At 47.0% G+C, this 22,165-nt stretch overlaps 1 protein-coding gene across 13 annotated transcripts in view; it reads left to right on the forward strand.

Moving 5' to 3' along the window:
- unc13a (unc-13 homolog A (C. elegans)) overlaps window positions 1-22,165 on the forward strand; it is a 60,852-nt gene that overhangs the window by 15,113 nt on the left and 23,574 nt on the right. For 9 of the 13 annotated variants that reach the window (XM_020048960.3, XM_034293702.1, XM_020048956.3 and 6 more), the window contains 29 exons: window positions 169-292; window positions 501-571; window positions 786-840; window positions 3,798-3,827; window positions 4,706-4,913; window positions 5,847-5,966; window positions 8,505-9,329; window positions 9,522-9,612; window positions 10,430-10,476; window positions 10,823-10,907; window positions 12,455-12,460; window positions 13,010-13,084; window positions 13,220-13,439; window positions 13,598-13,825; window positions 14,991-15,132; window positions 15,313-15,482; window positions 15,742-15,857; window positions 16,726-16,889; window positions 17,081-17,234; window positions 17,366-17,434; window positions 18,078-18,167; window positions 18,363-18,497; window positions 19,216-19,349; window positions 19,536-19,621; window positions 19,910-20,036; window positions 20,262-20,358; window positions 21,564-21,707; window positions 21,809-21,886; window positions 22,015-22,092. In XM_020048960.3, coding sequence (XP_019904519.3) covers window positions 169-292; window positions 501-571; window positions 786-840; window positions 3,798-3,827; window positions 4,706-4,913; window positions 5,847-5,966; window positions 8,505-9,329; window positions 9,522-9,612; window positions 10,430-10,476; window positions 10,823-10,907; window positions 12,455-12,460; window positions 13,010-13,084; window positions 13,220-13,439; window positions 13,598-13,825; window positions 14,991-15,132; window positions 15,313-15,482; window positions 15,742-15,857; window positions 16,726-16,889; window positions 17,081-17,234; window positions 17,366-17,434; window positions 18,078-18,167; window positions 18,363-18,497; window positions 19,216-19,349; window positions 19,536-19,621; window positions 19,910-20,036; window positions 20,262-20,358; window positions 21,564-21,707; window positions 21,809-21,886; window positions 22,015-22,092 — 3,969 coding nt within the window. The remainder of the gene's footprint in view (window positions 1-168; window positions 293-500; window positions 572-785; window positions 841-3,797; window positions 3,828-4,705; window positions 4,914-5,846; window positions 5,967-8,504; window positions 9,330-9,521; window positions 9,613-10,429; window positions 10,477-10,822; window positions 10,908-12,454; window positions 12,461-13,009; window positions 13,085-13,219; window positions 13,440-13,597; window positions 13,826-14,990; window positions 15,133-15,312; window positions 15,483-15,741; window positions 15,858-16,725; window positions 16,890-17,080; window positions 17,235-17,365; window positions 17,435-18,077; window positions 18,168-18,362; window positions 18,498-19,215; window positions 19,350-19,535; window positions 19,622-19,909; window positions 20,037-20,261; window positions 20,359-21,563; window positions 21,708-21,808; window positions 21,887-22,014; window positions 22,093-22,165) is intronic. The other 4 variants (XM_034293701.1, XM_029121513.2, XM_020048964.3 and 1 more) reach the window with 2 other exon arrangements.

The raw sequence follows: 22,165 nt of genomic DNA on the forward strand, positions 1-22,165 counted from the left end.
TACAATGGGGGGGGGGGGGGGTCTCTCTATCCTCCTAGGGGGATGTCACTAAAAATGTCCCTCACTGTAGAGGGAAAGTGTTGGCCGTGTATATTAGCCCTGTGTGCGTGTCTGTGTGCGTGTCTGTGTGCGTGTCTGTGTGTGTGTCTGTGTGTGGCTGTGTCCTAGGAGGGGCCGGGACAGTGGCTGACACTGGACTCTCAGGTCATTATGGCTGAGAATGAGATCACCGGCACCAAAGACCCCACTTTCCACCGCGTCTTGCTGGACACCCGTTTCGAACTGCCGTTAGGTTTGTTGAAGCCGTCACACGTATCAGTTGTGCCCAGAACTGGAACCATATCAACTAATGTTGGGTTACCACTGGATTGGAAGTTTACGTTGAGTCTAAAGTTCATTTCTGGAAAATGTATGCTTGTCTTGTAATCGTTTAGAACTAGTAGAGCAGTGTGTGTTTGTGGCCCAAGTGACTGACCAATGAATGGGCTTCTCTTCGGCAGACATTCCAGAGGATGAGGCGCGGTACTGGGCCAAAAAACTGGAGCAGCTTAACGCCATGAGGGACCAGGATGTAAGAGCTTTCTCCCTTCCCTCCCCTGGTTCTGTAGGTGTACATTGTTAGCACCACACAGCTGGGCTATCAGTAATGTCTAACATCTTCATTTAATCTATGCAGTAAACATGATGTAGACCTTTTGGTCATACCTTCACCCTTGTGAATGCTGGTTAAGATTACGGCCTTGTAAACAGCTGGATCTGTTGTTTGTCTGTGTGTGTTGTTGCAGTACACATACCAAGAGGAGCAGGAGAGACCGCTACAAGCACCATCAACACAATGCTGTGAGTATAACCCTGTACTCTACTGATACCTGAGTAGACACCTGTATTCTATTGACACCTGAGTAGATACCTGTACTCTACTGACACCTGAGTAGACACCTGTACCCTACTGATACCTGAGTAGACACCTGTACCCTACTGACACCTGAGTAGACACCTGTACTCTACTGATACCTGAGTAGACACCTGTACTCTATTGACACCTGAGTAGACACCTGTACTCTATTGACACCCGAGTAGACACCTGTACTCTACTGATACCTGAGTAGACACCTGTACTCTACTGACACCTGAGTAGACACCTGTACTCTACTGACACCTGAGTAGACACCTGTACTCTACTGATACCTGAGTAGACACTTGTACTCTACTGATACCTGAGTAGACACCTGTACTCTACTGATACCTGAGTAGACACCTGTACTCTATTGACACCTGAGTAAACACCTGTACTCTACTGACACCTGAGTAGACACCTGTACTCTATTGACACCTGAGTAGACACCTGTACTCTATTGAAACCTGAGTAGACACTTGTACTCTACTGACACCTGAGAAGACCTCTCCCCCTGTTCCTCACTCTCTTCCTCCTCCTCTCGAGTCTGGGTGGGAGGGGATGTGTGTGTCTGTGTGTACTCTATGGGTGGGAGGGGATGTGTGTGTCTGTGTGTACTCTATGGGTGGGAGGGGATGTGTGGTCTGTGTGTACTCTATGGATGGGAGGGGATGTGTGTGTCTGTGTGTACTCTATGGGTGGGAGGGGATGTGTGGTCTGTGTGTACTCTATGGGTGGGAGGGGATGTGTGGTCTGTGTGTACTCTATGGGTGGGAGGGGATGTGTGGTCTGTGTGTACTCTATGGGTGGGAGGGGATGTGTGTGTCTGTGTGTACTCTATGGGTGGGAGGGGATGTGTGTGTCTGTGTGTACTCTATGGGTGGGAGGGGATGTGTGGTCTGTGTGTACTCTATGGGTGGGAGGGGATGTGTGTGTCTGTGTGTACTCTATGGGTGGGAGGGGATGTGTGTGTCTGTGTGTACTCTATGGGTGGGAGGGGATGTGTGGTCTGTGTGTACTCTATGGATGGGAGGGGATGTGTGGTCTGTGTGTACTCTATGGGTGGGAGGGGATGTGTGGTCTGTGTGTACTCTATGGGTGGGAGGGGATGTGTGGTCTGTGTGTACTCTATGGGTGGGAGGGGATGTGTGGTCTGTGTGTACTCTATGGGTGGGAGGGGATGTGTGTGTCTGTGTGTACTCTATGGGTGGGAGGGGATGTGTGTGTCTGTGTGTACTCTATGGGTGGGAGGGGATGTGTGGTCTGTGTGTACTCTATGGGTGGGAGGGGATGTGTGGTCTGTGTGTACTCTATGGGTGGGAGGGGATGTGTGGTCTGTGTGTACTCTATGGGTGGGAGGGGATGTGTGTGTCTGTGTGTACTCTATGGGTGGGAGGGGATGTGTGGTCTGTGTGTACTCTATGGGTGGGAGGGGATGTGTGGTCTGTGTGTACTCTATGGGTGGGAGGGGATGTGTGGTCTGTGTGTACTCTATGGGTGGGAGGGGATGTGTGGTCTGTGTGTACTCTATGGGTGGGAGGGGATGTGTGGTCTGTGTGTACTCTATGGGTGGGAGGGGATGTGTGTGTCTGTGTGTACTCTATGGGTGGGAGGGGATGTGTGGTCTGTGTGTACTCTATGGGTGGGAGGGGATGTGTGGTCTGTGTGTACTCTATGGGTGGGAGGGGATGTGTGGTCTGTGTGTACTCTATGGGTGGGAGGGGATGTGTGTGTCTGTGTGTACTCTATGGGTGGGAGGGGATGTGTGGTCTGTGTGTACTCTATGGATGGGAGGAGATGTGTGGTCTGTGTGTACTCTATGGGTGGGAGGGGATGTGTGGTCTGTGTGTACTCTATGGGTGGGAGGGGATGTGTGGTCTGTGTGTACTCTATGGGTGGGAGGGGATGTGTGGTCTGTGTGTACTCTATGGGTGGGAGGGGATGTGTGTGTCTGTGTGTACTCTATGGGTGGGAGGGGATGTGTGTGTCTGTGTGTACTCTATGGGTGGGAGGGGATGTGTGGTCTGTGTGTACTCTATGGGTGGGAGGGGATGTGTGGTCTGTGTGTACTCTATGGGTGGGAGGGGATGTGTGGTCTGTGTGTACTCTATGGGTGGGAGGGGATGTGTGTGTCTGTGTGTACTCTATGGGTGGGAGGGGATGTGTGTGTCTGTGTGTACTCTATGGGTGGGAGGGGATGTGTGGTCTGTGTGTACTCTATGGGTGGGAGGGGATGTGTGGTCTGTGTGTACTCTATGGGTGGGAGGGGATGTGTGGTCTGTGTGTACTCTATGGGTGGGAGGGGATGTGTGTGTCTGTGTGTACTCTATGGATGGGAGGGGATGTGTGTGTCTGTGTGTACTCTATGGGTGGGAGGCTACATGCTGTGTGTGCTGAGTTGGAGGTGCAGACAGACATTGCACTCTGCTACTCACCACACCTTAGGCGCTCCTTCATCAGCCACATGGTCATTAACCTTGCTGGCCCTGCCGCACCCTCTTCTGCTATGCCCTGATATTCACACGCCAAGCAGACAGACTTCCAGGGGCTCAGTCCCCACACTCATGATGACTCATGGTCATTTGGGGGCTAAATCTGACAATGAAAGAAGGTTTATTCGATAACCAATCAGAACATCAGAGTGAATAAGGACATTTTTATTAAATCATTTTTAGATCATTCAGAGTAGTTTGCATTTGTCACACAGGGTGCCTTTCCTTTATCCACTTCTCCAGTCACCACTACACCACTGCTTAATATTGTTTTAAAAATTCATTTTCCTGAGCACATTGGCCATTAAAATTCTCTGTAGATCTTTTGGGTGTTAGGAAATGTTTACTTAATAGAGACTATTTGGCTGATAGGGGTTTCTGTGATAACATGTGACTTCCTGTCCCTATAGGTAACTGGAGTCTCTGGGGAGACCAGCAAAGTAAGTTTTTTTCTAACTTTTCTTTTCTCACACAGTTTTGCAAATGAATCATTGTTCCCTATAAAGTGCTATAACAAAGTGTAGGCAAATATTGAACATGATTACGCTGTCTAACAGTGTCCAACGTTTGTCCAGCATTTAGTAGTGATTGTTACTTTTAGGCATTCATTCAGATTGGTTAAGCTAAGGGTGAAGGTTAAAGGGATATACTGTATTTGAAACAGAAACAACTGGATAGCTTGGTGGCTTTCCATGTTGCCGTCCTACTTGATGATAATAGTGCCCGATATTTTCTTAATGGCCATCACGGAAGGCACCAAGCAGGAAGTAATTAACCCATCAGCTATAATTAAGCACAAAGGCAGGATGGGGTGTGGTATATGGCCAATGTACCGTGACGATGCCCGGACACAGCCCTTATCCATGGTAAATAGGCAATATATCCTGAATGTCTGAGATGCCTTATTGGTTTAATGAACCAGTTACCAACACAATTAGAGCGGTAAAATAATTGATGTGATGTCACACGCGGGTATGACAGCTAATCAGCATTCAGGATTTAAATGACCCAGTTTATAATAATCATTAGAAACTATGTGGTACATGAGTAAAACGACAATTATGACGTGACATTGGTTATTACCTGCTGTAATTGCATTGCTAACCAACTAAGCAATAGTGGTGGGTTTGGTACGCAACTAAAGCAGTAAAAAGTGACGTGACGTCATACCCGTTGGTATACAGTCTCGTACACCGCGGCTAGAAGCCAGTCAGAATACTGGACTCAAACAACCCAGTTTAAAATCAGCCATAACGAAATAGCCACACAGCACAACCCCTCAGGTCTTGCGAAGTAATACAATTTCCCTGGTGTATAGACGAGGACCCAGACAGCGCGGTGGATGACAGAGACAGCGACTATCGCAGTGAGACCAGTAACAGCATCCCTCCACCCTTCTACACCACGTCCCAGCCCAACGCCTCCATGCATCAGTACCCCATGCAGAGAGACCATCACTACTCCTCGCACACCTCCTACAACGACTCCATCCACGATCTGGACTACGACAACCGGAGAGCCCTGAGGTAACCTGACCACTCCCCTCTGCTTGTCCCGGTCGGTAACCGCTTCTTTCCTCAGGAACCGGTTGGAGGTCCGTCCCAATAGGATTCCTTTCCTTGTCTCCGCTCGCTTTCATTCACACTTCCACATTCCAGTTATTTTGCTGACCTACACTTTGCCCTCCTGACTTAAAGAAAGTACCTTGTGCCGCGCACCTGTCTTGGAGGTCTGTGCGGTTGAAGAAAAGAAGGTGGGGAAGGGAAACTGTTGAACTGACTACTGAGATGAACCGTGCGGTGAGACGTCTTCCATGTGGCCTGGTCCAGAGCTCAGCTGTTCCGTTCCAACAGTGGACAACGGGCACAGACTGGACACACCAGACCATCCCTGGTGTGCCTGGCTGGTTTTACTCTCACACTGTGCACGGTAACCTGTTGTCCCATTGTCACTCTCCAGAACATTCTGTACTGGCCTGAAGGAGCAGCCATGACGTCCTTGTGTACAAGCCAAGTCTGAAGAACGCCGCAGGGAGCGTCCTGTGTGTGTGTTTGTGTGTGTGTGTGCGCGCGCGCGTGTGTGTGTCTGAAGTACAGCCCTGTGATCACTTTACAACTTGTTTTGCCCTAAACCTCAAAACAAGTGTGTTTTCTATTCTGTGCATCTGTTATTCAAAGGCGCAAGTTCACCCAAACTCATGCGTTGCTTGGCAGCCACGTTACTGCATAAAGGCTATGAGCTTCTCTCAACAGTCATTCTGTTCTAACCCAGTTGTACCACACGGTCCCGCGTGGCCTGGGCCAACCCGGCTCCTTGGTGAGCGCCAGCGGTCTTTATGCAGTTGGTGGACAGGCAGTGTGTGATGGTGTGTGGACGTTGCTGTGTGTCTTTGAAAAGCCCCAGGCCAGGCTACACTGATGCTCCTCCTCTCCTGCCTCTCATCCCTTCCTGCCATGCAGACGCTATGATAGTTTAGACTCGGCCACCAACGGGCGCAGCGATCTTGATTCGGCCTCAGGTTCGAGCCGGCACACCAGCCGCCAGTACTCTCTAGACAGTAGGCACTCGCTCTCCGATAGGTGGGTCTCTGCAACTCCTCTCCACCTCCTCTCCCCCCCCTCCCCCTTCTTCCTCCTTCTCCAGCCTGTGACACGTCCGTGGTCTCGCTGTGACATCAGTGGTGGACTGTTCTTCTACCCTGCTCTGCTTGCGTGCATGTGCTGTTCTGCTCCCCTCTCTCTCTATGATTCTGTGTCTGAATGATGGTAGCTACTGAATACACACTAGCGTCAAACACACCCACATCTACTCTTTCTCCCTGTTGTAAATCTGTTGTGAAATGTGAATGAGTTCCTCTGTTGTTGGAGGCCCACGGGAGCAGTTTGGCTGCGGTTATATTTGTTGCTGTGTTGCTGTGTTCTGTGTAGCTGTGGCTCCTCTGCCTGTTAATGCCTCCTCCACCTCCTCAACAGGCCACCGTTAACAGTCTAGACTGCCCACCTCCAGCCAGAGCCAACCCTACTGTAAGCCAGAGGACCCCAGGTCTGAGGCAGCCAGAGGCATGCCTGTTCAGAATTAATGGTAGTCTATCAGAGGACATGTAAGAGGACTTGTCATCCTATGTGCCCTCTGCTGTGTATGGGTTTTGGAAGGGGAATGCTGGTTTGTTTTGGACAGCGGGCCTACATGTGTGTCCTTGTGTGAAAGAGAGCGGGATGGATATAGAGTAAGAGAGAGAGACAGTTTGCATGCCTGTGTGCTTTCTGATTGTGTAGCAGGGTAAGGGCCAGCATTCTGTCTGGGAGGGATTTGGTTTTGTGCATATGTTCGGTGTGCAGTGTGCCTTATTACTGGCATCCATGTTAAAGATGTGCAAAAAACACCATGAAAATATGTAATTGTAGCTTCTCAGCATGATCTTCCACTAAAACTATGATGGAAATCTGACCTTTAATTTAGGTTAAATTGTTCCAAGAAAAAAATAACTATTGATGAAACAAATTAAAATTCTTCTTTAAATCATGTCAAAACCATTGGCACCCCTAGAAATACATTACAATTGGTGTGTATATATTGGTGTGTTCATTTGAGTGACTAATAATTCCTGTTTTGCTTTATCATTATGGGATTGTGTGTGTATGTTGAGGGCAAAATAAGTATTTCATCAATTATACATTTCAGTCTATAACAGAAAGAAAAGAAAATGTGGAGAAAGTACATAGTCCTAAAAACATAGTCCTAAATATTATTACCCAATAAAACCTGTTTTATTGGGTTATAAATTAGGCAATGGCTGTAAAATAAAATAAAATGTCAGAAAATACCCAAGTCTCCTCTATAGCCCAACGCCTCCTCTATCCTCTGTCCCTGATAAGGGTTTAATTAAGATGTTTAAATCAACTGTGATGAACCTGCCTGAAAGAGGAAGTGTATTTTGTTCCCTTGCACAGTGAGGAGAATGGTTAGAGAGGTCAAAAATACTCTCAGGTCCCTTGTTATGTGTCCTCACACCTCATCAAACATAGGAAAGGATTATGTACTGTTATAATGGTAAGGCTGGACAAAGTACTAAATACAGGGGTGCCAATAATAGTTTTGTGAAGAAACCTCGTAATTAAGAAAGTATTTTTTTTATTTTACCTCAATTAAAAGTTAGATTTTGTTCAGAATTTAAGTGTAAGATCAAACTGATGAACAACAATTAATTTGCTCATCTTTGCCAAGGGTGCTTATAATTCTGGAGGGTACTGTTATTGTGTGTGTGTATGTGTTTCTAGAAAAACTGTGTTTTCCTGTCTGGATTCAGCCTAGATTTCTGTCCCCTAGCTCTCACAGACACATACAGCCTACGGCTGCTTTACTCCTCCCTTTGGTTAATTCCCCTCTATTACCTCATGCATCATTGAACCTGCGCTGATCGATAGTATGTCAACCAGTGGACTTGTAGACAGTGTGTGTTGTTCCCATTGCTCTCTGTGATTCATGCCTCGTCTCATTCTCTTCCTCTTCTCACTAATAGCCTCACACATACAATTGGTATTCCCTCTTTTATTTGTCTGCTGTAGAGAGGCTGTTTCTCCTATGTAGCCCTTGTTCTCTACCCGCTGTTTCTCTCTGTGTCTCTCTCTCTCTCACTCACTCTCTCTCACACACACACACACACACGCACACACACGCACACACACACTTGAATGGGTGTCATTATTTGTGAAGGCTGTTTACCTCGCGAGCTGTTTTGCTGTTTAATTGTTGGCTCTGGTTGTTTCTATTGAATATGCAGATCTGTGTGTGTATGTGTGATCAAAGCATCCAACAGTAGTCTGTCCGCTTAATGAAATGAAGACGTCCTTCTTCCAAAACCACCTCACTCATGCATCTGAACACATACTAGACTCTCCCCTTGGTCTGGTTTGCTTTGGTCAGTCCAGTACCTTTCCCTCTTATCCTTGGTTTACTGTTGTCCTCACTTTGGCTCCACTGGCTCTTCTTCCCAAACTCCTTAACGTGCCCTTTGTGGGTCCTAACAGCTCTGTAGTGTTTCGAGTGTTTCAGCCGCCCCAGGCGATCCGTGTATCAGCCTATCTGACTGGGCTCCATGTGTCCATCTGTGTACCCAGCCCGACAGGCAGCAGTCACTATGCGTCTTCTGGGGAGCTGAGTCGAGGCAGCTCTCAGCTCAGTGACGAGTTTGGCCCGGAGGAGGACGGGAGCCTCCGGGGCTCCGTGGAGCTGTACGATGAGAACGACTCCTACCACTCCTGCCACTCCTCCGTCAGCTACGGCAGGGATTCGGCCGGCTGGGACCCCGAGGCCCCCGAGGGGGTTTACAGTGACGACGGAGGCTACGTCAAAGATGGCGGAGAGGAGGAGGCTATTTACGACGATGAGGAAGGTGAGCTCTACGAGCCCGAGGACGGAGAGTACCGCTACGGGGAAGAGGAGGAGATGGTGTATGAGGAAGATGAAGACATCTACCCTCTGGAGGGCACACTCAGTGAGGACCAGGAGTTGCCCTACACCCCAATCAGCACGGCCTCCACCCTGGCCCCAGAGGCCCCCATCGCCAGGCCCCCTCTAGAGAAACAGGCTTCTCTGAGAGAACAGCAGCCCCAGCCCCCCACCTTGGCAAGCTCCTCCCCAGAAGCCACCACCCAGGCCGAGACCACGCCCCCTATCCAGGCCCCTGTTACCACAACCTCCACCAAGCCACCCTTTACCCCCATGATCCATCCATCCCTGGCCCAGCCACAGATCCCCACTGCCCAGACCCCAGCTCCCCAGACCCCTGCCCCAGAAACACAGGCTCCAGTTTTGGATGCCCATGATGTTGTCCTCCAAGACCTGCAAAAGGAGGAGACCCAGCCTCTAGAAGATGTGATCCCTGTCAAGGAGAGCCCCCCAGCAGAAGTCCCCCCAGAGAAGATTGAGACCCCAGTTGTCAGGTGACACATGCACACACACACACACACACACACTCACAAAGCATCTATTGCTAATGCTACTACAACAACTAACATCTTCTACCTTCATCTGGATACACTACATTATACTAGAACTCATTTATAGACACCACTATGCAAAGAGCAAAGTTTAGTGATTTTCTTCTATGTAACTGTCTTGTCACTCTCTCCCAGTTATCAGAGGCCTGTCATGGAGCCTGGGCCAGACAGGGCCCGGGCCAACTGGCAACGCCTCTGTAGCAAGATCCGGCTACAACTGCAGCAGGTGAGACAGAGTCTGCCTGTGCGTGTCTTTGTGCACGCGCGTGCACACGCATGTGCGCTTGGGGTGCGTCTGCTATATGACTAAAATGTAAAATAGGTGTGTATGGGAGTCTTTGGCTGACCTCTCTGTTTCTCCTTTATATGTGAATGATGTGCCCCTTCCTATTTGTTTTAATCACTACTCAACCCTCTGGTGGGCTCATTCATTTGATTTTTTTCTATTCATTTTATAATTTTGGTTACTCTTTGTTACCAAGAGGTGAATTTTGCATGGCTTTATGTTGAGATTATTGTTTGTTTACCCCCATTTGTTTGCCATTTCATTTGTTTTTCAGTTTTTTGACACCCGCTTAGCGATTTTCATGTTGTCCGTTCTGATTGGCCAGAGCTGGAGCCAGTTGCAAGGTGGGTGTGTCTGCTGTTGGTCGAGCGATGCTGGTGACAGTGATGGGAATGTCAATGTTGTTGTGTCAAGCTCTGAACACAGATTCCGGTGTTTCCCCCAAATCATTGATGCTGCTTTAAAATGTTTAAAAAGGTTTTCTCAAACTCTGTCTTGTGTCTTGACAGGGGTGCCCGGTTTAGTTTTTACTCTTGCAGTACATCACTGATTGAAATATGAAACAAGTTAATTATCTGTCAAGTGCTTTGGCAGCAAACTAAATTTGCCCTTCTGGAAGGTTTGATTAAACCTGAGTAGCAGAAGTACCTTATTCCGGATTTGCTTTGAATCATTCTTAGTCTTCATGATGTCTTTTATGTTAGAAACTTCTGATCAATCCTCCCACTGTCCCACTTCTCTCCTTCCCTGTCCACAGGCACGAGGGGAGTCGGTTGGGATTTGCTCTCTGTTGCTGTCTGCAGGGTAAGTGTCTGTGATTATCACCCAACAAGCATGATAATAAAGCTTCAAAACATAAAACAAACAACACATCTGCCAGCCATTTTCAGCAAACAGCTGAAGTGCAGTTGTTCCAAGATCTGTTTAGGTTGTCTAGGGTTGTTGTCTTGTAAACATGACTGTAACGATGATGTGATGATGTGGATGAGGATGATGGGGTGATGTGGATAGAGGTGGATGAGGATGTTTTGTTGATGTGGATAGAGGTGGATGAGGATGTTTTGTTGATGTGGATAGAGGTGGATGAGGATGTTTTGTTGATGTGGGTGTAATAATAATATCTTTTGTGATTCTGTTTCATCCCATGCAGGGTGGGCGGAGCGCTGTATAGTATTGACAGCATGCCAGACCTCCGCAAGAGGAAAGCCATGCCACTGGTTAGAGACCTGGTTGGTGTAAGTTCCACAGTCTCCCACTGACCCTAAACCCCAACATCAGTCCATTGTTTCCTCTAATGGTCTCTGAGGCCTGTGTCCTGTCAGAACCTGTCCTCTGTCTGACTCCCCCCCACCTCCCAGGACACTGTCCTCTGTCTGACTCCCCCCCACCTCCCAGGACACTGTCCTCTGTCTGACTCCCCCCCACCTCCCAGGACACTGTCCTCTGTCTGACTCCCCCCCACCTCCCAGGACACTGTCTGACTCCCCCCCACCTCCCAGGACACTGTCCTCTGTCTGACTCCCCCCCACCTCCCAGGACACTGTCTGACTCCCCCCCACCTCCCAGGACACTGTCCTCTGTCTGACTCCCCCCCACCTCCCAGGACACTGTCCTCTGTCTGACTCCCCCCCACCTCCCAGGACACTGTCCTCTGTCTGACTCCCCCCCACCTCCCAGGACACTGTCCTCTGTCAGACTCTGCTCCTTCTGAGTGTATCATGATGGGTGGAGGATAATCATATACATCCTACTGCCTTGTTTGTGAACACTACTAGCATTAAACATACACCTTGTCTGTGACAATAAATATTTAATAGAATATATTTTTTTCAGTGGAAAAGCATAAATAAGATAATTGGGCTCAATACTGACTAATGCCGGAGCAGTGAGGGTGTAACTTGTGGTCAAAGGTAGTGCTGACCAGCCTATCCAACTCACACCTCATAGGTCATTGAGCTGTAGTTCTACCTTTGCCAAGTGATCGGACTTTCAGGCTTTGAGTTGAATCTCAAGCTCGAGGCCTGTCAGGTGGCTCTCTTCCACTGGAATGAAGAATTACCATACAGGACTTGATAGCACGGCACTTTGTCTCTATGAATCCAGATTACTGTCAGACTGTACAACCCACGAATACACAAGGATTAACAAAGGCTTGTGTGAATGCACATTCACAAACACACACACACACACACACACACACACACACACACTGCTTGAGTCTGGAACTGAATGTTCAGCAAAGACAGATTATTTTCTACCACTGTTCTCAGACACGGAGATCAGGGCAGGACGATAGCCACTCTCCTGTGGTTGACTACCTGTCTCTTTCAGACCTTGTCATAACTCTCTCTCTGGGTTTTAATATTTTCTCCCTTAAACATGGCATCACACTGCTCAGACAGTACATTTATTTTCCTCCCTGACCCTAGGGTTTTGTCCTAACCTTGTACAAAGATGTTTACTTGCCATGTTTTTCTCCTCTGTGATTAATCAGTCTAGATCTTAATGAATGGAATTGTCTTCCCGCCTTTCCTGCCACCAATTATTTAATCAACAAAATGAATACCTCTCCCCTGATCTAGTTATCTTTCTGTCCTTTGGCCCATCTACAAACTATCTGTCATTCTATATATTTGGATGTCACCCATTTATCATTGTGGTCATCTTTGTGACTGTGGCTGGAGTTGTTTTGACACACCCAGTTTAACATGTGTTCCTCCTCCTCCTTCCTCCTCCTCCTCCTTCCTCCTGCTTCCTCCTTCCTTCTTCTGTGCTGCCACAGGCAATGGTGAGTAACACAGGCTCTCATGGAAAAGTTATTGAAGGATCATTTAGGGGTTCTGTGTGTGAATTCCTGTAAATACTGCAAGCACAACTGTAAAATGGGATCTTAATTCCTTTTAATGGTTCCTCAGGGAATCATTTGAATAATGTACCCCCTCAAAAACTATTTGAAATACCCTTTCAAAATGTTCCTCAGAGAAATGTTCAATTAGAAGAACTCCTGAAAGATGAGCCAATAACCTTTTATCATAGTCATAGTTTTTTCATATTAAAGGAACATTTTGGAGAGCTATTGGCTTTTTAGAACCACTTTCATTTCACATACACCTAACCCAGTATTTCTAGTATTTCTAGTGCTGCCAGCCTACATTATAATCTATGGGTTGGTTACTGTAGATTTCATGTAGTTTGTTCTTATGTCATTTCAAACAAAATGCAAGTATTCATCAAGAGAAATTAATCTCTCTTTCAGAAAAATCTGAGTTGTTTTGTTTTGGTAGCATGCCTATAACTGTCATTCCTATCTTTCTGTCCTCTGCCTTGCCTCCCTCAGTCTCTTGCTCAGAACTCCCGGAAGGCCGGGATCACATCAGCAATGGCGTCCAGCACTCTCAATAACGAGGAACTGGTGAGTTTCTGGCCTGTTTTCTCTACATACAATGTATATCCAGATAGTCATCTGTACCTCTCCCTCCATACAACCATAGGTTCCTGTCTTTGACATTTAGTATATTTTGTCTCTCTATGTTTGTCCGTCTTGAAGAAGAGTCATGTGTACAAGAAGACCCTCCAGGCTCTGATCTATCCCATCTCCTGCACCACGCCCCATAACTTCGAAGTGTGGACGGCCACCACACCCACCTACTGCTATGAGTGTGAGGGTCTGCTGTGGGGTATTGCTCGTCAGGGCATGAGGTGCACCGAGTGTGGGGTCAAATGTCACGATAAGTGCCAGGATCTACTCAATGCTGACTGCCTGCAACGTAAGTAGAGACCATCATGTGACTGGTGAAGTTTTGCAAATAGAGGCGTACTCATCTGTATACATTCAACCAAAGTTGATCCCCTTCATGCCAACCACTGTTGGTAACAAAGACAATCGTTAATAACATCTGACAGTGGCCTCTCTTGTCAACCCCAGGGGCAGCAGAGAAGAGTTCCAAACATGGGGCAGAGGACCGAACACAGAACATCATCATGGTTCTGAAGGACAGGATGAAGATCAGAGAGAGGAACAAGCCAGAGATCTTTGAGCTGATCCAGGAGGTTTTTGCTGTGGTCAAGTCCACCCACGTCACCCACATGAAGCAGATCAAACAGAGTGTACTGGACGGAACATCCAAGTGGTCGGCCAAAATCAGCATCACAGGTGAGAGCGAGGAAAGTGTTGGGAGTGTGGTGTCCTGATTGTCGTATAATGACAGTCAGAACTAAATCTATTGAACTAGCTCAGGTATTATACTTCTTTGGATGGGTGAGACAATGGGAAATCGAAATGGAAGCAGCTATAGGTTGGATTTATTCCCTCACTGATGTGGCACGTGTGCTTTGGAGACAGTGCCCCGGACCACTAGACCGCCCCGGACCACTAGACTGCCCTGGACCAATAGACCCCATTGGACCACTAGATTGCCCTGGACCACTACACTGTCCCAGACCACTAGACCGACCCGGACCTCTAGACCACCCTGGACCACTAGACCGCTCCGGACCACTAGATCGCCCCAGATCTCTAGACCACCCTGGACCTCTAGACCACCCCAGACCACTAGACCGCCCCAGACCACTAGACTGCCCTGGACCACAAGACCGCCCCAGACCACTAGACTGCCCTGGACCACTAGACCGCTCCGGACCACTAGATCGCCCCAGATCTCTAGACCACCCTGGACCTCTAGACCACCCCAGACCACTAGACTGCCCTGGACCACAAGACCCCACCAGACCACTAGACTGCCCTGGACCACTAGACCGCTCCGGACCACTAGATCGCCCCAGATCTCTAGACCACCCTGGACCTCTAGACCACCCCAGACCACTAGACCGCCCCAGACCACTAGACTGCCCTGGACCACAAGACCCCACCAGACCACTAGACTGCCCCAAACCTATAGACCGCCCCAGACCTCTAGACTGCCCTGGACCACTAGACCCCACCGGACCACTAGACTGCCCCAGCCCACTAGACTGCCCCAGACCTCTAGACTGCCCTGGACCACTAGACTGCCCTGGACCACTAGACCCCACCGGACCACAACACTGGCAATTCCAACTCCATCGGGACACATCATCCACCCTCTGTCTCCTCTTGCTTCATGTTTGTGTTCCAGCTCTGCTTGTTATAAAGGTCATTCAGCGCTGTAGAACACTGAGTCACTATCTGATGTGAGGATGACGAATTAGACAAGTCTCTCTAGAACAGCCATGTTAGGAAATATATTTATATATCCATCTGTAGACAGGAATGTCAATTATGTGAGTTGGTCAATGGGAGTGTATGGAGTCTCCTCCAAATGATGCTGTCATCTCTTCAGTGCTGTGTGCACAGGGCCTCCAAGCCAAGGATAAGACTGGCTCCAGCGACCCATATGTCACGGTTCAGGTGGGCAAGACCAAGAAGAGAACCAAGACCATCTATGGCAACCTCAACCCTGTCTGGGAGGAGAACTTCAACTTGTAAGATATTTATAGATAGAGGGGCTCTGGGCTACATGGTTACATGCTTGTCTTGTTCTGAACCCATCAAAATACCCATCAAAAAACAGGAAATTACATAATGGCTTTCCAGTCTATGTCTCTTTATCTCTGTTTCTGTCTCTGTCTATCTCTCTGCTTTGTCTTTTTCTCTGTGTGTAGTGAGTGCCACAACTCCTCGGACCGAATCAAGGTGCGGGTCTGGGACGAGGATGATGACATCAAGTCCCGGGTGAAGCAGAAATTTAAACGGGAGTCCGATGACTTCCTGGGTCAGACAATCATCGAGGTTCGCACACTGAGCGGAGAGATGGACGTCTGGTACAACCTGGGTTAGTAGTGGAACTGATGGGCATTGACTTCGTCAGGACCCTACTTAGACAAACCTAATCAGTCTCCGACTGTCCCCCTCGAAATTATTTTTGCTTCTTGGTATCCATAAAATGAGGTACAACTCATTTGAGAGAACTGACCCCATCAGATTGAATACGGACTTTAATACAAAGGTTGAGGTTTACATGGAAGGTGATTGCTGGTAGGTTTTTCTCTTCTACGCATTGATTGAGGAGGGTCTTTTGTCCCTACATGCAGACAAGCGCACAGACAAGTCGGCCGTGTCTGGTGCTATCAGGATGCACATCAATGTAGAGATCAAAGGAGAAGAAACTGTCGCTCCATACCATGTCCAGTACACCTGTCTGCACGAGGTAAGCTGCTTGTGTGTGTGTGTGTATGTATGTGCATTTGTATGGGTGTGCACGTGCTTGCGTGTGTTTGATTGTGCCACATTAAGCGCGTGCTACCGTCTTCAGCATCAGGTGATGTTAACGAGGCCAGTCATCTTGATTCATTCGGCTGTCCTTAACTGTGGTGGACATTTCAATTTAAAATGAAAGGTTAATACCTCATAACAGTGTCAGAGTTCGCATTGCTCATGATTATGACCCATTATAATGGATATTTTCATGTGAGATATTATAAAAACACAGATTGTAACGCTCTCGTTGACCTTAAAATATGTAATTGTCCATTCTTTTGAGTGATCATCGCTCTTTATCGAGACAGTAGTTGGTTCATTATGCAGGACATGGTTTGTGAACGGCTCAGTCTAAACAAGCCTACAAGTATTTTTGAATTGCAGTGCAAACTGTATAACCAAAACAGCTAATTCTCTTAATCTTTTGAAGGGTTCATTTGAACATACATTTTAATGGTGAGTTGTGATACTGATTGCAATTGACACTAAGACCGTTACACATTCAGAAGATATATTTGTGTAGCTGTACTGACTGACCTATTTGAATTAATAAAGCCATGTAGTTAAGGACTGAATTAATCATTCATTGAACAAGCCTCTGATCTCTGATCCGTCAGCCAGTCTCTAAGAGAGTGGATGTGTGCTCTGTGCTCGCCTGCTCAGACACATTAACAGAGATCACAGCTCCATCCATTCAGCCTCAGCAACTTCCACCCATTAACATCATAGTCTTGGTGAAATTACACCTGCCTCTCTCTCCTTTCTAAATTTCCTCTGCTCTCTTCCTCTCTCATCTCTCTCTCCACCTGTCTGCCTAGAACCTCTTCCACTACATCACAGATATCCAGAGCTCTGGTGTTGTGAAGATCCCTGATGCTAAAGGAGATGATGCGTGGAAGGTGTACTTTGATGAGACGCCTCAGGAGATAGTGGATGAGTTTGCGATGCGCTACGGAGTTGAGTCCATCTACCAGGCTATGACGTAAGCTCAAACGTACCCACCCCGTCCCAGACACTTAGCAGTTCATACATACAGCCAGACTGGAATGTATTGGGGGCACATTTTTGTGTATTGGATGACATTGTGTCTTAGCCTGAACATGACAAGGGAGTGGGCCTTGTCTGAGTCTGCTTTGTTCACACCAACGTGATGCTGTGTGTGTTCTCCCACAGTCACTTTGCCTGCCTGTCGTCTAAATACATGTGCCCAGGGGTGCCCGCAGTAATGAGCACACTGCTGGCAAACATCAACGCCTATTATGCCCACACTACCCAGGCCACCAACAATGTGTCTGCCTCTGACCGCTTTGCTGCCTCAAACTTTGGGGTGAGTCTCTCCAACATGAACGAGGGGGTGGAAAGAGACTGAATCTTGTACAGTGCCTCAGGGTGAGCCTGTGGCTACGTTAGTTCTTAGGCTCATGTATTGTGTTTTGGGGTATGTTCGTGTGATTACAGAAAGAGAGATTTGTGAAGCTTCTGGATCAACTCCACAACTCCCTCAGGATTGACCTGTCCATGTACCGGGTAAACCAAACTGCACTTTTTCACACCAATTTTGTAACATCCTGTGTGGTCACGGTGACTCCTAATTTGCTTGAGAGAGAAGAACCTGTCATGTCTTGGTCATGGGCGTCCTGGCCATGCTCTTGGTTTTGTTATCCACACTGCACATCCAAACCGGAAGTTGTGTGAAGACACACACTCACTGGACTGACAATCTCAGTTAGCTTTAACGGGCAGCCGGCCCCCTGAGTGAGTCACTAGACTGTGTTGAGACAAAAATCCGTCCTGACAATGTCCCTGCTGATGCTTGGCCAATATGCATCACCCACTGGAGATCACAGCCACACGTCAGGCAGTGGTGCGGTCAAGGCCCCAACCAAGAGTGTGTGATGTTAATTATCTCTTAAGGATCAGTCGCCACATTGTAATGTTAATGTGGGACATGCATAACAGTGCTTTGCAGTATTTTGATTACCTGAATTAACAGACCAAAACTGTACCTAACATTGGAATTCATGGGAATTTAATTATCTCTTGATTCAAAGCATGACCTGGGATTTGAATTGAATTGAATTCATTTTATTAAAATACCTGTATTTGAGGAATTTACACCACAACTGTGACCAATAGTCCTCAGTGTGGATCTATTGTCTCTGTGTAACAGAATAACTTCCCAGCTAGCAGTCCTGAGAGACTGCAGGATCTCAAATCTACTGTGGACCTACTGACCAGCATCACCTTCTTCAGGATGAAGGTAACTCGTTTGTCTCTCACTACTCTCCCTTCACCTTGGATACCTGTTGCTTTGTTCCAGGAAAAATATGTCTCTCTGGTACTGTATCTGTTCTTGTCTGCTCTGTAAATTACTGCTGCAGGACATGCTCCTTTCAGGGAGGCGTCTTGACAGTGAGAGTCATCTATCTGCTGGTGTATGTGTGCCTGTCCCCAGGTCCAGGAGTTACAGAGCCCCCCCAGAGCCAGTCAGGTGGTGAAGGACTGTGTCAAGGCCTGCCTCAACTCCACCTACGAATACATCTTTAACAACTGCCATGAACTCTACAGCAGAGAGTACCAGACAGACCCGGTGAGCTGGTTGTGGGTGTGTGTGTGTGTGTGTGTGTGTGTGTGTGTGTGTGTGTGTGTGTGTGTGTGTGTGTGTGTGTGTGTGTGTGTGTGTGTGTGGGTGTGTGTGATCCAGGTCTATTTTCACCTGTGGGGACCAGAATTACCCAGAAAATATAGTGAAACTGTAAAAGTAGGTCCCCCAAAGGTTTTATGACAGATCCTCATTCAGGAAGATTTAATTTCCAGCTTAGGGGTTAGGTTTAGAGAAAATGTATAATTGGCGATAATGTTGGAATTGGGGTTACTTTTATGTTAAGGAATTACTGGTTAGGGTTTTTATCTCATTCATTTGAACCATTCCTTCAGAATCCTTTCATTCATTTTCAAAAGCTTTGAATAAAACATATCACGTGTCTTGCAATACATTGCTGAAGTCATTGCAAGACCATTGTTCAGTCTGAGCCCTTTTGGTGGTAGGATATGTTTTGTTCAGACTTTGTCAGCTCTTTTGAAAAAACGAATCAGGCAGGTGGTTTGATGGGTCAACCAGCTCATTGGAGCGATGAGAGATAAACAGTACTGGATAGAGGACATTAAGGATCGGACTGAATCCAAACATTAAATCCACATCATTTTCGTGCAGTACCCATCGACAGATCCGAGTCCTGTGTAACTATACTAGTTGCCCACGTGTTAGTGGTATCCAAACCTTCGGCTGACTGGGTTGTTTTGTTCAGGCCAAGCCAGGAGTGCTGCCTCCTGAAGAGCAAGGTCCCAGCATCAAGAACCTGGACTTCTGGTCCAAACTCATCACCCTCATCGTCTCCATTATAGAAGAGGACAAGAACTCCTACACACCCTGCCTCAACCAGTGAGTCTGTCTGTCTCTGGCACTCTCAGTTCATTTCTCTCCCTTTCCCTTTTACTCTCAGCCTCAACCATTCAGTCTGTCACTTTCTCTCAGTCGGTCTCTCTTTCCGCGGGTCTCTTTCCATCTCTCCATGTTCATCCACACATACGGTAAATGTGTGTTTGTGTGTTTCCTGCCTCCTGCCAGGTTTCCTCAGGAGCTTAACGTGGGTAAAATCAGTGCAGAGGTGATGTGGAACCTGTTTGCTCAGGATATGAAGTATGCCATGGAGGGTGAGCACTGTATGATGTATCATCTCGTCTCGCTGGAGGTCCAGAGCTGTCAGAGTTGTTTTATGTTTTCTATGGGGCTGTCATAAGGCTTTTACAACCAGATTTGGCACTACTGGCAATGAGGCAGTTTGTCAGAGCTTAAGGACTGTTCTTGATTAGACGGTTAACATAACATGCTGAAGAATAGATCAATCCCTTGGGCTTATTTGGTCATTAATTAAAATGTATTTGTCTTTCATCCTTTGCTCTCTTATTTACATTCTCTCTCGGTTCTCTCTCGACTGTCAGAGCATGAAAAGAACCGCCTGTGTAAGAGTGCAGATTACATGAACCTGCACTTCAAAGTCAAGTGGCTGTACAATGAATACTGCAAAGATCTGCCCTTCTTCAAGAGCCGTGTGCCGGAGTACCCAGCGTAAGTGCCATCTGTGCCGCAATGACACACACACACACACACACACACACATGCATAAGCACACTGAAGTGAGTGCACACTAACATGCGGTACTGTACAGAACATCCCATAAGCAGGGCCAGATGGACTCTGCAGTGACTGGTTTTCTCTAAGACCCCCAGATGTTGACAATTCCAGTGGAAGGGATTAAAATGAAACCGCCTCTATTTGATTGGTGTCTGCCAGGTGGTTTGAGCCATTTGTCATCCAGTGGTTGGACGAGAACGAGGAAGTGTCTCGAGACTTCTTGCACGGTGCACTGGAGAGGGACAAAAAGGATGGGGTAAACTTTCTCTTTTCATCTCCTTGTTTCCAGAAACGCTGAGTAACATCGGTTGTGGCGTAATGAAAATAATCCATTCATTTTAAGCTTCATCAACTATTCCAGTTAACAGACAGACTTTTCCTCGTCTTCTGCACCCATCAAAGACTTCACTTTTTCAGATAGTGGAAACAGCACAGATGTCGCTGTGGGGACTCTAACTCACCACAAAAAGTAGAGCAAGTGTAGAAAGTACAAAGAGACTATAAAGAGATTTGTTCAGCCTGTGTTCTCAGGTAGCCTCTGACTATACCACTGTGTGGTTTAATGAGCTGGGCCCCCAACCATTTGGGCGCTGCCTTCACCTCATTACCCAGCAGGCCCAGGGAACGCCACCGCAGACTTGCCACCGGCCAATTACGAGCAGGAAGACAGAACTACCTGATTCAGTTATTTGGCCTGTCTGGCCTGCTGTCAGCAACAGACAACCCTGGTGGTCCTCAGACCAGACCTCCTGTTTACACTGTCCAAGCTAAATGCATTTCATTCAATTCTACATAGTTCTACATAACTGTATACTGTTAATATTATACAATGATTTATATGAGATAAATAAAAACAATTTATATTTTCAAGTCATCAAAAGTCTAGTCTTTAAGTACATGGAGAAACATAGTAGGCTAGAATATGGGGAAGAAAACTATACTCTGGAAAGCTTTCCAGTTTCACTGACTCCTACACACGGCTTCAGTTATCTGCTATTTTAAAAGCCACTCTCTCATATCACTTTGTGTCTAGAAACCTCAATAGATATGGAAGTTGCTAAAATATTCTGGTAGCCTATATACAGATTAGTCTTTTCTTTTTAGCAGAAGCAATTGCTTTCTATTCTGTGTTTTTGCACTAATCTTTTTGAGACATTGCAAACAGTTTTTTTTTGTTTTAATTTCTTCCTGATAAGACATCATTCTTGACTTTGGAAAAGTTATTTGTATTTATCAAGAACATTTCTAGCAAATTAATGATACATTTCCATAATTTAGCAGGAGCTCTGAAGGAAATAAATGATACAGTTCTGCGTTCGAGATGAGTTGCAGTCTTATATCTATGAAAGCAGAGTGAACAAAAGATCCTGTGAATTTAATTGTAGTTTCCCTCCAGTCTTAACACTCTCTATCTCTCTCTCTCTCTCTCTCTCTCTCTCTATCTCTCTCATGACCGTACAGTTCCAGGTGACATCAGAACATGCTCTCTTCTCCTGTTCTGTCGTTGATGTCTTCTCTCAGCTCAACCAGAGCTTTGAGATCATCCGCAAACTGGAGTGCCCTGACCCCCAGATTGTAGGCAACTACATGAAACGCTTCGCCAAGGTACACCGCCATATTCTGCACACTGTAGCCACCAGACAAATCTTCTTGATGCTCCGCGAGAGACATTAGCTGATATAATCCTGTTCGTCTTCTCTACACAGACAATTGGCAACGTTCTCCTGTCCTATGCCGACATCATCTCCAAGTGCTTTGCTAACTATGTCACCATGGAGAAAGTGGTCAGTGGCCAATAACTAGACATGACACTTTGTGAGGGGATGTCCAGGAGCTTAGAGCACAGTGTTGAATGTGTGAATGAGATATTTCATTGGTGTATTTATACATAATAATGACCTGTTGTTTGCAGCCATGTATCCTGATCAACAACATCCAACAGCTCAGAGTTCAACTAGAGAGGATGTTTGAGGCCATGGGAGGCAAGGATGTGAGTAGCTCTCATTACTTTTTGGCCCTAGTTTTATTTTCTTTTGTGAGTTTGTGTGTTTTGTGTTTTCCTG

This window comes from Esox lucius, chromosome 8 (genome assembly GCF_011004845.1).
Source record: "Esox lucius isolate fEsoLuc1 chromosome 8, fEsoLuc1.pri, whole genome shotgun sequence".
Lineage (NCBI taxonomy): Eukaryota > Metazoa > Chordata > Actinopteri > Esociformes > Esocidae > Esox > Esox lucius.